Source organism: Haliotis cracherodii, unplaced genomic scaffold (genome assembly GCF_022045235.1).
Source record: "Haliotis cracherodii isolate W230 unplaced genomic scaffold, xgHalCrac1.p SCAF_8, whole genome shotgun sequence".
In the NCBI taxonomy this organism is placed as follows: domain Eukaryota; kingdom Metazoa; phylum Mollusca; class Gastropoda; order Lepetellida; family Haliotidae; genus Haliotis; species Haliotis cracherodii.
The window spans coordinates 1,728,344-1,744,088 of record NW_027266341.1 but is presented as its reverse complement, the minus strand read 5'-3'; the positions used below and the strand labels follow the sequence as shown (position 1 = coordinate 1,744,088).

General features: G+C 45.7%; 1 protein-coding gene across 1 annotated transcript in view; it reads left to right on the top strand.

The window, feature by feature from the left end:
* The window catches only part of LOC139450005 (transforming growth factor-beta-induced protein ig-h3-like), a 58,450-nt gene that overhangs the window by 36,252 nt on the left and 6,453 nt on the right, over positions 1–15,745 (top strand). Inside the window, exons 5-9 of the mRNA XM_071231616.1 lie at positions 2,573–2,738; positions 3,141–3,297; positions 7,956–8,033; positions 12,457–12,676; positions 13,546–13,755. Of these exons, the coding sequence (XP_071087717.1) occupies positions 2,573–2,738; positions 3,141–3,297; positions 7,956–8,033; positions 12,457–12,676; positions 13,546–13,755 (831 nt within the window). The remainder of the gene's footprint in view (positions 1–2,572; positions 2,739–3,140; positions 3,298–7,955; positions 8,034–12,456; positions 12,677–13,545; positions 13,756–15,745) is intronic.

Here is a 15,745-nt window from a genome sequence, read left to right as displayed (position 1 = left end):
AATAAACTGTCTGTCTAAAAATGAAACGCCTATAGGTGTAACTGGTGACGGTATGTTAACTGTTGAACCGTTACACGAAAATAAAGTCTAAATGTTCTTTTTACTGATAAGGTGTCTTTGTCGTAGAGTTAATATCATTGACCTTTGACATTTGCATGATTCTTTTTCTTTGGAAACTGAGAACAACTCATGAAATTTGTCACGGGTTTCATCGGCCGAGTCGTTTTCCGAAATCATTCACTTAACAAAGTTCATTTTGAGAATCATCATCTCAACAATAATGCGAGAAGTGACGGCACTGGTAGACCTAAAGTTGGTGAATCGCAAACATCAGTAGCAAGGCATTTCAACGTTGCCCAGAGCATGGTATCCCGACTCTGGGCACAAAATCGGCAACTCGGCACCACAAGAGATCATCGGCAACTCGGCACCACAAGAGATCATCGGAGATCAGGGAGAACCCGCAACATCACAGAAGGCCAGGAACGCCACATCCGGGTCCTTCGCCTTCGACACAAGACACTGCAACACAAATTCCTGATTTACATCTCATATCTGCTCAGATTGTCCGTATCCGTTTACCGGATGCCGGGATCCGAGCAAGAAGGCCCTCCGTTGGCGTTATTGTACCCCAACGTCATCTCAACCCAATTGAGCACCCACGGGATGACCTCAACAGACGTTTACCTCAACAACACCGGGTCACAGAATTTGTAGCAAATACGCCAAACGTTTCAGGAAGAATGGGCTGCAATTCCACACGGTGTCATCCACGGGCTTCTTGGTTCCATGGGCAGGGGATGTGATGTGAGATTCAGGCCGAGAGACACGATATGGTTCAATGGTGGTACTAGGATTTACAAGCGCCACGCTTGAGACAGTGACGTTACAAGCATAGGTTACCCCGTTAACGTTCGATGAACTCTTTTTCCACTTTGTAATCTTCCAAACTCACGTGTTCAACGTATCGCTTTTAAAGCCTTGTAAAAGTTGCAGAATGAAGCTCTTGAAAACTGCATATGCGTTTCCTCTTTGAGGGTGAGTGAATGAGTATGGTTTTACGCCGCTTATAGCAATATTCCAGCAAAATCACAGCGGGGGACACCAGAAATGGGCTTCACACATTGTGCCCATGTTGGGAATCGAATCCGGGTTCGCTTTAACCACCAGAAAACTTTGATTGTGAGTTCGAATCCCGAATGGCCCCTTATGTTTCAAGGTGGTAAACGTCTGAGACCTGCATCACTTCGGGCTTTCCCTCCACATTAAGCTGACACGCCGTGATATAACTGGAATACTGTTAAAAGCGGCGTTAAATCCAACTCACCAACTCACTCACTCACTTTCCGTCTAGTCCCTGCCTCTGACTCTGGTGAACCAGACAGTGCAGTGATTGACACCATGAGCATCAATCCACGCAGTTGGGATACGATGACATGCATCAACCAAGTCAGCGAGCCTGACCACTCGATCCCGTTAGTCGCCTCTTACGACAAGCAGAGTCGCCCTTTACGGCAAGCATGTGTTGCTGAAGACCTATTCTACCCCGGATCTTCACGTGTCTGAGACTGCAAGGTTACTGCGAGCTTGGCTGTTTTATCTAAATGATTAAACTGTGTATACTTGCGTATGTAACTCAAGAAGATGAATATACTTTGAAGATAACCCTCGTCCTCTTCGTTTCTTTCACAACAGAACGTCACGCAAACAGTTTGTGACGTTAGGTTTATATGGTAGATAATGTGTAACTGAATCAATTTTAATCAATTCCTAGCTGTAGAGTTAGCTCAAGTTCTATGGATCTGTGTGCCGGATAATCCTGACGATCAGCATAGTAGTTCTAGTTGTGTAGCTGTGATTGCTATGTAGCTGTGATTGTCCTCTGTATGTAGCTGTGTTTGTCCTCTGTGTGTAGCTGTGATTGTCCTCTGTGTGTAGCTGCGATTGTCCTCTGTGTGTAGCTGCGATTGTCCTCTGTGTGTAGCTGCGATTGTCCTCTGTGTGTAGCTGTGATTGTCCTCTGTGTGTAGCTGTGATTGTCCTCTGTGTGTAGCTGCGATTGTCCTCTGTGTGTAGCTCTGATTGCAATATAGCTGTGATTGTCTTCTATGTGTAGCTGTGATTGTAATTTCGGACGTGTAACTTTGATTGTTGTGAAGGTGTGGGTGTCCTCATTGTGTAGCTGTTACTGTTGTCGTTGTGTAGCTGTGATTGTTCTCGTGTCGCTGTGATAATTCTCATTGTGTGAAGCTGTGATTGTTGTCGGTGTAAAGCTGTGATTGTTCTCGTGGTGTATCTGTGATTATTCTCGTTGTGTAGCTGTGCTTATTCAAGTTGTGTACTCGTGATTATTTTCGTTGTGTAACTGTGATTGTTCTCATTTTGTAGCTGTGATTATTTTCGTTGTGTTGCTGTGATTATTCTCATTGTGTAAAATTGATTGTTCTCGATGTGTAGCTTTGATTGTTCTCTTTGTGTAGCTGTGATCATTCTCGTTGTGTAGCTGTGATTATTCTCATTGTGTAGTTTGGGTTGTTCTCGTTGTGTAGCGGTGATTGTATACTGTTTTCAGTGAGTCCAGTCCAGGATATAGTCAAAACGGTGCACAGTCTGGGCCAGAGGGAATTCAACAACTACGCGCGGCAGGCGAACATGCTCGACCAGCTGTCTACTGGGGGTGCTTATACCGTGTTCGTCCCCAACAACAGGGCGTTCAGGGAGGCACCGCAGGATGCCAAGTGAGTCTCGACAGGTCTCAGTGATCAAACGGTTCCAGTGTGTACCTTGGATTCATGATTCCGTAAATGTGATCATCATCGGTAGTCTGGGGAATAATATATAAAATAGTTCTTTAAACATAGATCACAACAGCTCTTGATTCTGAGGGGTAAGGGCTGTTCCAGTGGTTGACGTCCCCATCGCGATATATGGAATGTTGCGGAAAACGGTATAAAAGTACATTCGCTCAATTGATGAGGCAATTTCATGTACCCTATACAAGGTTTCTCAGCGGGTGCAGTTCATGTTTGGATATTGTATGGAGACTTTGTGTTTGTTTGTTTTTTAAATGGCCGTCATCGACGTCTGTTGACTTCTAAAACGGCCTGTAAGGTTGTTGAATTGTGTTGTATCATTCACAGACAAAGTCTGGTACCGCAGAACTCTGCCGATGAGTCGACGCTGTTGTACCACGTCGTGCCCGGCCGCATCAACATCGGCGACATGCGTCGCGGGGACTATGAACACAGCACTCTGTACAAAGATGAAAAAATCAGAATCAACAAATATGCTTTTGGGGTAAGACTTTCCCATGCTGGTGGCCGATATCTGATAGTCGCACAACATCCTGTCTCTTGTCCACAGATTTTCCCAGATTATGATCCTTGGGTTGTCAGCACCATACCGATCTCTCTGTAGACTCTCTTACAGACCCCAGAGCACATATTTGATAAAATCACCCTATTCCATTCCATCTTCCATTCCCTTCTGATCTCTACCAGCCTAAACGCATTCCCCTCTCATCTCTACCAGCCTATACCAACCCCTTCTCAGCTCTACCAGCCTATACACATTCCCTTCTCATCTCTACCAGCCTATACCCACCCCTTCTCAGCTCTACCAGCCTATACCCACCCCTTCTCAGCTCTGCTAGCCTATACGCATTCCCTTCTCATCTCTACCAGCCTATACCCACCCCTTCTCAGCTCTACCAGCCTATACCCACCCCTTCTCATCTCTACCAGCCTATACCCACCCCTTCTCAGCTCTACCAGCCTATACCCACCCCTAATCAGCTCTACCAGCCTATACGCATTCCCTTCTCATCTCTACCAGCCTATACCCACCCCTTCTCATCTCTATCAGCCTATACCCACCCCTTCTCAGCTCTATCAGCCTATACCCACCTCTTCCCAGCTCTACCAGCCTATACCCACCCCTTCTCAGCTCTACCAGCCTATACCCACCCTTCTCAGGTCTATCATCATATACCCACCCCTTCTCATCTCTACCAGCCTATACCCACCCCTTCTCAGCTCTACCAGCCTATACCCACCCCTTCTCATCTCTACCAGCCTATACGCATTCCCTTCTCATCTCTACCAGCTTATACCCACCCCTTCTCAGCTCTATCATCATATACCCACCCCTTCTCATCTCTACTAGCCTATACCCACCCCTTCTCATCTCTACTAGCCTATACCCACCCCTTCTCAGCTCTACTAGCCTATACCCACCCCTTCTCATTTCTACTAGCCTATACCCACCCCTTCTCATTTCTACTAGCCTATACCCACCCCTTCTCATCTCTACTAGCCTATACCCACCCCTTCTCAGCTCTACTAGCCTATACGCATTCCTTTCTCATCTCTACCAGCCTATACCCACCCCTTCTCAGCTCTATCAGCCTATACCCACCTCTTCCCAGCTCTACCAGCCTATACGCATTCCCTTCTCATCTCTACCAGCCTATACCCACCCCTTCTCAGCTCTATCAGCCTATACCCACCTCTTCCCAGCTCTACCAGCCTATACCCACCCCTTCTCAGCTCTATCAGACTATACCCACCCCTTCTCAGCTCTATCAGACCATACCCACCCCTTCTCAGCTCTACTAGCCTACACCCATCCCTTCTCAGCTCTATCAGCCTATACCCACCCCTTCTCATCTCTATCAGCCTATACCCACCCCTTCCCAGCTCTACCAGCCTATACCCACCCCTTCTCATCTCTACTAGCCTATACCCACCCCTTCCCAGCTCTACTAGCCTATACCCACCCTTCTCAGCTGTACCAGCATATACCCACCCTTCTCATCTCTACTAGCCTATACCCACCCCTTCTCAGCTCTATCATCATATACCCACCCCTTCTCATCTCTACCAGCCTATACCCACCCCTTCTCAGCTCTACCAGCCTATACCCACCCTTCTCAGCTCTACCAGCCTATACCCACCCCTTCTCAGCTCTATCATCATATACCCACCCCTTCTCATCTCTACCAGCCTATACCCACCCCTTCTCAGCTCTACCAGCCTATACCCACCCCTTCTCATCTCTACCAGCCTATACGCATTCCCTTCTCATCTCTACCAGCTTATACCCACCCCTTCTCAGCTCTATCATCATATACCCACCCCTTCTCATCTCTACTAGCCTATACCCACCCCTTCTCATCTCTACTAGCCTATACCCACCCCTTCTCAGCTCTACTAGCCTATACCCACCCCTTCTCATTTCTACTAGCCTATACCCACCCCTTCTCATTTCTACTAGCCTATACCCACCCCTTCTCATCTCTACTAGCCTATACCCACCCCTTCTCAGCTCTACTAGCCTATACGCATTCCTTTCTCATCTCTACCAGCCTATACCCACCCCTTCTCAGCTCTATCAGCCTATACCCACCTCTTCCCAGCTCTACCAGCCTATACGCATTCCCTTCTCATCTCTACCAGCCTATACCCACCCCTTCTCAGCTCTATCAGCCTATACCCACCTCTTCCCAGCTCTACCAGCCTATACCCACCCCTTCTCAGCTCTATCAGACTATACCCACCCCTTCTCAGCTCTATCAGACCATACCCACCCCTTCTCAGCTCTACTAGCCTACACCCATCCCTTCTCAGCTCTATCAGCCTATACCCACCCCTTCTCATCTCTATCAGCCTATACCCACCCCTTCCCAGCTCTACCAGCCTATACCCACCCCTTCTCATCTCTACTAGCCTATACCCACCCCTTCCCAGCTCTACTAGCCTATACCCACCCTTCTCAGCTGTACCAGCATATACCCACCCTTCTCATCTCTACTAGCCTATACCCACCCCTTCTCAGCTCTATCATCATATACCCACCCCTTCTCATCTCTACCAGCCTATACCCACCCCTTCTCAGCTCTACCAGCCTATACCCACCCTTCTCAGCTCTACCAGCCTATACCCACCCCTTCTCAGCTCTATCATCATATACCCACCCCTTCTCATCTCTACCAGCCTATACCCACCCCTTCTCAGCTCTACTAGCCTATACCCACCCCTTCTCAGCTCTACTAGCCTATACCCACCCCTTCTCATCTCTACTAGCCTATACCCACGCCTTCTCAGCTCTACCAGCCTATACCCACCCCTTCTCATATCTACTAGCCTATACCCACCCCTTCTCATTTCTACTAGGCTATACCCACCCCTTCTCAGCTCTACTAGCCTATACCCACCCCTTCTCAGCTCTACTAGCCTATACCCACCCCTTCTCATCTCTACTAGCCTATACCCACGCCTTCTCAGCTCTACCAGCCTATACCCACCCCTTCTCATATCTACTAGCCTATACCCACCCCTTCTCATTTCTACTAGCCTATACCCACCCCTTCTCAGCTCTACTAGCCTATACCCACCCCTTCTCAGCTCTACTAGCCTATACCCACCCCTTCTCATCTCTACTAGCCTATACCCACCCCTTCTCATTTCTACTAGCCTATACCCACCCCTTCTCAGCTCTACTAGCCTATACCCACCCCTTCTCAGCTCTATCAGCCTATACCCACCCCTTCTCATCTCTACTAGCCTATACTCACCCCTTCTCAGCTCTACTAGCCTATACCCACCCCTTCTCAGCTCTACTAGCCTATACCCACCCCTTCTCATCTCTACTAGCCTATACCCACCCCTTCTCATCTCTACTAGCCTATACCCACCCCTTCTCAGCTCTACCAGCCTATACCCACCCCTTCTCAGCTCTATCATCATATACCCACCCCTTCTCAGCTCTATCAGCCTATACCCACCCCTTCTCAGCTCTACCAGTCTATACCCACCCCTTCTCATCTCTACCAGCCTATACCCACCCCTTCTCAGCTCTACCAGCCTATACCCACCCCTTCTCAGCTCTATCAGACCATACCCACCCCTTCTCATCTCTACCAGCCTATACCCACCCCTTCTCAGCTCTACTAGCCTACACCCACCCCTTCTCAGCTCTACTAGCCTATACCCCACCTTTCCCAGCTCTACTAGCCTATACCCACCCCTTCCCAGCTCTACTAGCCTATACCCACCCCTTCTCAGCTCTACTAGCCTATACCCACCCCTTCTCAGCTCTACCAGCCTATACCCACCCCTTCTCATCTCTACCAGCCTATACCCACCCTTCTCAGCTCTACCAGCATATACCCACCCTTCTCAGCTCTACCAGCCTATACCCACCCTTCTCAGCTCTACCAGCATATACCCACCCTTCTCAGGTCTATCAGATTATACCGACCCCTTCTCAGGTCTATCAGATTATACCCACCCCTTCTCAGCTCTACTAGCCTATATGCATTCCATTCTCAGTTGCAGGGTATAATCAAAGCTGCAGAGCTACAAATGATAAATATGGGTTTTGTATGTAATGAAATTAGGAGACTTGGGGATCTTACTACTCATAGGGGTTCACGCATATATTTTGATAAGTTCCTCCATACGGAGGAGTATATGTTAGAGTATACGGCCTGCAGCATGTCGGTTATGCTTGCCTCACCAAGCTGAGACACCGTGATATAACTGAAATTATGTTCAAAGCCGCGTTAAATTCAATTCACTCAGATATTGTGTAATTGATTGCAACTGACCAGTTCCACGTTATTTGATGTATACTCCTCACAGTAAGTTAAACTAAGAGTGAGCGGGTGAGTATGGTTTTACGCCGCTTTTAGCAATATTCCAGCAATATAACGGCGGGGCGACACCACAAATGGGCTTCACGCATTGTACCCATGTCGGGAATCGAACCCAAGTCTTCGGCGTGACGAGCGAACGTTTTCACCACTAGGCTACCCGATCGCTCTTAAACTAACAACTACGCAATTACGTCTATATAGATCCATGCATAGCAAGACATTTTTATAATGGGTTTCTTTTGCTGCTGATATGTTTATTCAGTGGAGTAATATACTACAAGTACCTATCTTACCCCAGGTGACAACAGTGAACTGCGCCCGTATAGAGAGACCAGATGAACTTGCCACCAATGGGATAGTCCATGTCATCGATGGGGTAAGTCAGGACAGGAGCACGCCGATCAAAGGTCTCATGTATGTTGTTTAGCGCCGCACTTAGCAATAGTCCGGCTAATATATTTGATTCTGGACCAAACAATCCGTTGATTGTTATTATGAGCTAAAATCATCTCCGACATGTCTTGACCGACATGTTCGGTCTCTAGTTGTGCTTAATAAAGACATCTTTGACGGTCAAGTAATACAACAACACTGTGTGTAAGTGCTTTAAGATCATGGCTGATGCCAGGCTTTACGTCTGTGGCCGCCCTAGACAATGAAACATGGCGCAGGTCAAGACATACCCCTGGAACACCGGGAGACGTTATACACGAGTGGTAATCCAGAAATGGTCTTCTAACTTGATGCCAATTAAGGCATGTGATGAATCAGTCAGAATGATGACGACGCATGTTGGTTTTAGAGGGACACAGTTTGTTGATATGCTGAGTTGAATTTACTGAAATTCAAACTACTCTGCACTTGCGTTCCATGGGTAGAAACGAAACGTTAAAGAAGTTCCAAAAGTCACTGACGTTATTGTTCATAAATATATTATATTACGGTTTTTTATCCCGTCTACCAAACTTGGCGGCTGTCAATATCTGCGCTGTAAATGAGAGTAGCATAGAAGCACTTCACATCCATGTTACATCTTACATGTTACACCGAGAGGCATATGGACACCCGTCAACATCGCAAGTCACCGGAACACGACTACAGCGTGAAACACGTGGTTTATGATGTATAGCGAGATAATAACCAAAACATAATCAACCAATGACGCTGAGAATAAGCACGAGCAGAGGCCACCGATGATGATGAGATAAAAATAATCCCCAACTAAAACAACGGAAAAAAATGAATCCGTGCACGTCCACTATGGCGGCCATTGCACTCGGACGACCTCAGCATTATGCTATTAACGTTTCAACAAGAATGTCTAATTACCATAGCCCTTCAGCAAAAAACAAAATGCAACAAAAATATAATGTGATGTTTTTCTTTTTTACCCTGGAATAGAAATGCGTCATATCGCGCTACAATGAACACTCTAACACATACCTGACCCTCTGCATGTACACCGCTGTCTCGGTGACGACACTGGTATCCTGTTCCTCAATATCATAAGCACAAGAATGTTAAACACAAACATAGTTGGAGTTAGTTTATAGAAAGGGATCACATCGTTACACATGCATGTATCACGGATTATTTATTTTCTATTCTGAGGTTGAATCTCATATACAATCGTGACCAACTTTGATATGTTTGCCAGAAGCCCAGACGAAACAATGACGTTGTTTTAAATAGTTGATTTGGCGCCATAATGCATTTCTGATCATACGGCAAAGCCCTCTCGCATGTAGCTTCGTACTTCAAGGTGAGGTTTAGCGACGTACATGCAAGTGTATGTGTGTGTGTGTGTGTGTGTGTGTGTGTGTGTGTGTGTGTGTGTGTGCTTCTACAAGTCCAGACTAGGGCCGATTTAATAGTGCTAGCCCACTGAGCTACCATGCCGCAGTTTAACATAAATACCCCATTCAGACACAGTATACTCCGAGCCGAGTAGTCCTTTATTTAGCCCCTTAATATAGGGAGCAAGGCAGGGTAACAAGAACCAGCTTGTAACGTCTTTGGTAAGACGCGGTCGGGAATCGAACCCCGGACCTTCCGCTCTTCTGGAGGACGTTCTGCCACTAGACCACGGAGGCGGTCTTATACTTCTAGAGACGATTACGTGATATATCGGAGAATCACTCTTGAAAGGTTTGATTTGGTTTGTTTGATGTTTAACGCCGCACTCAGCAATATTCCAGCTATATTACGGCCGTCTATAAATAATCGAGCCTGGACCAGACAATCCAGTCATTGATATCATGAGCATCAATCCACGCAGTTGATATCGATGACATGCATCAACCAAGTCAGCGAGCCTGACCACCCGATCCCGTTAGAAGCCTCTTACGACAAGCATAGTCACTTTTTACGGCAAGCATGGGTTGCTGAAGACCTATTCTACTCCTGATCTTCACGGGTCCTAAAAGGATTTAAACAAAGCTGATTGCTGCGTATACTCGTGAGTAAACAACGGCTTGGTCTAAGGGACATGTGTACAGCATATACACCTCGTTAATCCGTTCCTGTGAAATCGTCCGGATTGACATGCATGTCTGGATAAACGATCATGCTATGTTTCCTACACAGACGTTCCAAGCTGTATCTGTCCGAGAGGCGGGGTGTCCTGTCTGACAGGCGTACTAACGTGGCCAGGATAAACATTGGGCGTACATGTGTTACATCTTCAAGTCTAAATGTCTGAAACATTCCATGTTATAAGTTCTCAGGAAGAAGTTCTTAAAATCTATTCAACACGAGGAAGACAGCTTGACCAGATAATTTTATTTAGATATGTACGGAACTACATTGTATACATTTGGGGGAATTTTCATCTTGGATGATGATCAAAACCCGGCCTCTTGCTCACACTGAGCCAAATCAACATTTTTGTGTGAAACAGGGAACTAACGTGTAGCCTCTGAAATGAACATATTTTACGGATAAAAACAGTTGTTTTATGAAATATAATAAAAAGGAGCCCGGAGACTCTTTATTTTCAGTAATCTAGACTTGCTAAATATTATAGACTTGTTTGGGCTGTATTGGATATATTTGTTTCAGGGTTTGTATGACAGACTAGTGAAACAGTGTTATTTATCTGACATTGGCAACGTTAGTGTCATAGTGATTTAGTTTTGATCAAACTTTTAGTAGACCTGAAACGGCTGTGGGCGCGCCTGGTACTTATATGAATGGCGGGGTATTATGATATTTATATATACACGTCTATTCGATGTATGGTTTTTATTATGTACAGCTGTGTCTGTATGTCTGTCTACTTTGACCTGCACAGAAGGCGGGTCTCGAGAGCCACGATGGATGACGTTATTGATAAGTCTGTACAGGGTAGTTGATATCAAAGACCCGCGAAGATCCTTGTTAGAATATGTCTTTACCAACCCCTGCTTCCCGTAAAAAAAGCGACTATGCTCGTCGTAAGATGCGTCTATAGGGATCGGGTGGTCATCATCACTGTACATGTCATCGTATTCCAATTACGTGGATCAATGCTCATGATGTCAATCACTGGATTGTCTGGTCTGGTCAAGACTCGATCATTACAGACTGCCGTCATATAGCTGGAATATTGCTGAATATGGCCTTAACATCAAACAAACAAACAAAAAAGTTGATATCACAGGGAGATATTGTTGTCACCCAACTGATTTGTACATAATTATCGATAAGTGAAAAATGATGACAGTTCAGTAAATTTTTTTAGCCCGGTGGTGTTTTCGATAGCGTGAGAAAAGTTTCATATCGTCCAGCGTATCGAGACAACGAGTTCTGTCTGGAAAACTAATAAATGCTTTCTTGGGTTTCTTAACACTTGCTCATCAAACATATGGCAAGCCTAAATACGCCGCCATCTTGGATGAAGATGAGGTAGAAACCCGAGACAGGTATGAAGCTAACTTAAGATTTATGGTATTCTAACGACATTCTTACGACATCTTAAGGCAACGAAAGTGTCTAAAATTGGTTACGACAATGCATGATAGCTTTACGATAATCGTAGGCCTGAGATCGTTTCGATAATCCAGTGCCAGGGCATAACACCGAGCGTTACCTCCCTTTCTGAGTAGAAATCGCCGAGAATAACCATATTGTTTGTGTTTTTATGAGCAAACAAGAATACCCCGGTATAAAAAAAGTCAGGATACGTAGATAAGACACGACGATGTTTATATTGATTTCAACATCTTTATTTAGGACATAAACGTTCCGTCTTATCATATGCTTGCTTGATGGTGTTAGGGGTATACCAATATGGCTCGTGGTGATATCCAAGCCGCCGACGGTCAATATTGTATGGACTGATTGTGTACCGACGTGCTGCAACTGACAGTGGATCACATGAACACATTCCAGCATCCTCCAGCTGTAGCAAGACCTCAATGCTTGTGAATCATATGAGGCTCCTCACTGTCATTGATAATCACAAACAATGGCTGACGTCCTGTTCTTCCATGACACCGCCGTGCTGTTGTTTTTTTTAGAATGAGCTGAACGTTTTTCAAGCAATCAGATTTCAGCACACACCCTTTCATTTTATAATGCTTGTCATCGCACCAATCGGGGTGGGACATTGTTCATACTATCAATCACTGGTTTGTCTGGTCCAGATACGATACGATAACATACACAGACCATCATGATGTGGCCGGAATATTGCTGAATAAGAAGTGAAACGAATACACGAATTACCCACCAAGGCTCCAACTCACTCACTCAAAACTCAATCGCTCACCCACCGAAAACTCACTCACTCACTCACTCACTCACTGATCCCCCACCAGGTCCTCAAGCCGCTGGAGACGGAGGGTACCCTGGCCGAAAAGATCTTCAGCGACGATGACTACTCCCAGTTTCAGCTGGCGTTGTTCACGTCGGAGATGGCGAACGACCTGCGTCGTCAGGACGTCGAGTACACCGTCCTGGCCCCCAACAACAAGGCCTTCGCCAGGCTCCCCAGCGAACTGCTGGACTCCATCCTCACCGACACCGACACGGCTAAAAGTAGGTCACGAAGCATAAAGGGGTGGTGGATGGGTTGTGGGACGTAGATCTGGACTCAGTCGGGCATCAATGTCTTTGGGATCATTTCAATTTCATCAAAATCAGATATTTTAGCTCGCTCAATCAAATTGAAGTATTAGTAGATTTAAACATATTATATGTCAGCTTTCTGATACGAATTATCCTCACTTCGTTCGTAATGGTGGCAACAAGACCCGTTGTCAGCCGCAGGTTGGTCCCTGTTTCGTAAATTCCGGTCTGAACAAAAGAAAACCCTCATGAAACAAATACCACTTCTCGAAAGTACACACTTCTGAAAGAAGATGCCAGGGCGCTCAGAAACCACAGGATTGTAAGTATCCGCGTAATAGCGCGGCTTTTATTACAACCATTGAGAACTACCCGTTTACATTCGTTTTCGAGAAATTGGATACTATGAATTAAAAAGCCTACCCTTGATTTGTTGATGAGAAAGTTCCTCTGATTTGATCTCCTGTGGTTTTTTTTATTTGTCTGGACTGTGGTAGGTATGGTGTCAATGAATAGTAAATCTGGAATTAACAACATTAAGATATTTGGTGTTTCATCACAAAGTACATAATACACTCACGACGAAATTAACGAATTTGTGAATATGTTTCCTCCTTTCATGGAGATTTCCATCAATAACAAGAACTATGGGGTAACTTAGTGGTTAAAGTGTTCGCGCGGTAACCCGAATGCTAGGGTTCGATTCCCGACATGGGCATTACATGTGAAGCCCAGTTATGGTGTCACCTAATGTGATATTGCTAGAATATTGGTGAAAGCGGCATTACACCACACGCACTCAATATTAACAATGACCCCCTTCTCCCCCTTGTCGCCAGAGGTGTTGGAGAAACACGTCATTAAGGGCGTCAACTGCAAGGACGCCGTGGTCATCGCTATGGGCGTCAAGTCACTCGACGGCTCCATGATGATGATGAAGTGCAAGCGGGATGGCGTCTACTTCGGCGGGGCTAAAGTCGTGGACGGTGACATCTCAGCCAGCAACGGCGTACTGCACGGCGTGGACAAGGTCATCATACCACAGTCAGGTGGGTGAAACCAGTAGGGGAGAAACGGAAGGCGAGATGGCAGGTTCACGTCACTTTTAACTTTCAATTTGCATTATTAGCTTTCCATGAATCTTTGCACTTAGCGCTCTGTGTACTTTGTTTTGTGTGCTGATATTGTCTTGTCCGATTTGCGAATCTGTGTTCTCTTTTGTGATCACCACAATTTATTGCGGAACATTATTTTGTGTTGTGTCCATGTGATGCTGCCTCTGCTGCGTCTTTGCTTTGCTCTGCTTTGCTTTGCTTTGCTCTGCTTTGCTTTGCTTTGCTTTGCTTTGCTTTGCTTTGCTTTGCTTTGCTCTGCTCTGCTCTGCTCTGCTCTGCTCTGCTTTGCTTTGCTTTGCTTTGCTTTGCTTTGCTTTTCTTTGCTCTGCTTCTCCATTGCTTATATGTTCTGATTTGCATCTTAACGCCTCTCGCTTTGACTCAGGCCTAGCAGCGTTTCTGCTTTCCCTCTGTATCGTTAAACCTACGTTTGCGTTGCCTCTTCCTTGCCTCTGCGTTGCTATAGATTTACTGCGCCTTGCATTGATATCTTCTTTGTATCTTCATTGATATGCTCTAAATTGCTTTACTTTCTTTCTGTCTGTTCTGCCCCTGATCCACCTCTGTGTGCTTAACTTTCGAATGGCCTTGATGTACGTACGTCAGCATTTCTTTGCCCTGCTTATCTATACTGTTACTCTGCTTTGCTTTACCCGTACCTTTCCTTTGCTTTTGTGTTGGCTCGGCCAGATACCACCAAACAGACCCTCTACTTTATGGTCGCGATTCGCTTTGCAGAGTTGCGTTCCTTATGCACGCCAGAAACCTATGATTGTGGGTTCGAATCCCGGTTCGCCCCGATTATGTTTCTAGGTTTGTCAGCACCATGCCCGTGCTCGTGGGTTTCACCGAAGTGGTAAACGTCTGAGACCTGCATCACTTCGGGCTTTCCTCCCATATCAAGCTGACACGCCGCGATGTAACTGGAATACTGTTAAAAGCGGCGTTAAACCCAACTCACTCACTCACTCTCTAAATGCAGACAAGGCTCGTACTCCATGTCATCATGCTTGGGGCGGTATATAGAGCATATCCATGCCTGGGAGTGAATGAACTGGCTCCTGTTCGTCACACGTGGCGCAATGCCACCAACACCCCCTATGACAATACATCCCCGTGGGCAGCACGGCGGACCACTTCCTGCAATGCCACGTGGCCTCAGTATGGGCGGTACAGCGTTAGAATTAGCTGATAAACCCATTTGATCTTATATAGCGAACGAATAAAATATGTCCCCACACAAGCCTCAATCAACATAGGCGTGCGTATCTTTGAAGAAACTTGCAATCCAATTATTAAACACCACATAATTTGACAGTAATTAATCCCAAGGGTCATATCAAAGCTGAAATAAAAAACCAATTAATTCAACGCTTTACGTCAACAATAAGAAAGCTGTTTCCATTTAAGAGCAGCTTATCGGCACTCCATCTCCAATCCTCTATAACCTACACCAGGCTGGGTTGGACGCCGACTTGGGTAGAGACCACTATCAAAACATGCCAACTCCCTTAAAATGACGAGGCCTTGAGTTTAAGAAGCATGGAAACTTTACTGCTGTTTGATAATGTTTTAAAAATAAAATGCCGAGTTTATCAAGTTCTCTTCAAGAAACGGAACAAATATTCCCAAAACGGATCTCCCGTATCCTGGGTTACGCTGAAGCGAACAAGGGGCTGTTTATGAGGGTATATCACATCTACAAATACTGGCTTGTTATCCCCATGTCATGTAGCTAAGGACTTTCAGAGGTTTCCATAGCAACACCAACCACGTGATGGCGCTTTAACCAACATGTCTTGTCCGTCCACATTGGATACGATCCGTCTGTGGACACAGTGTAGTGACAAAATATGTTGAAAACAATACATACTCGTAATGAAATCATTTTTCAAAATGAAATTAAATGGAATTTATGAATAGG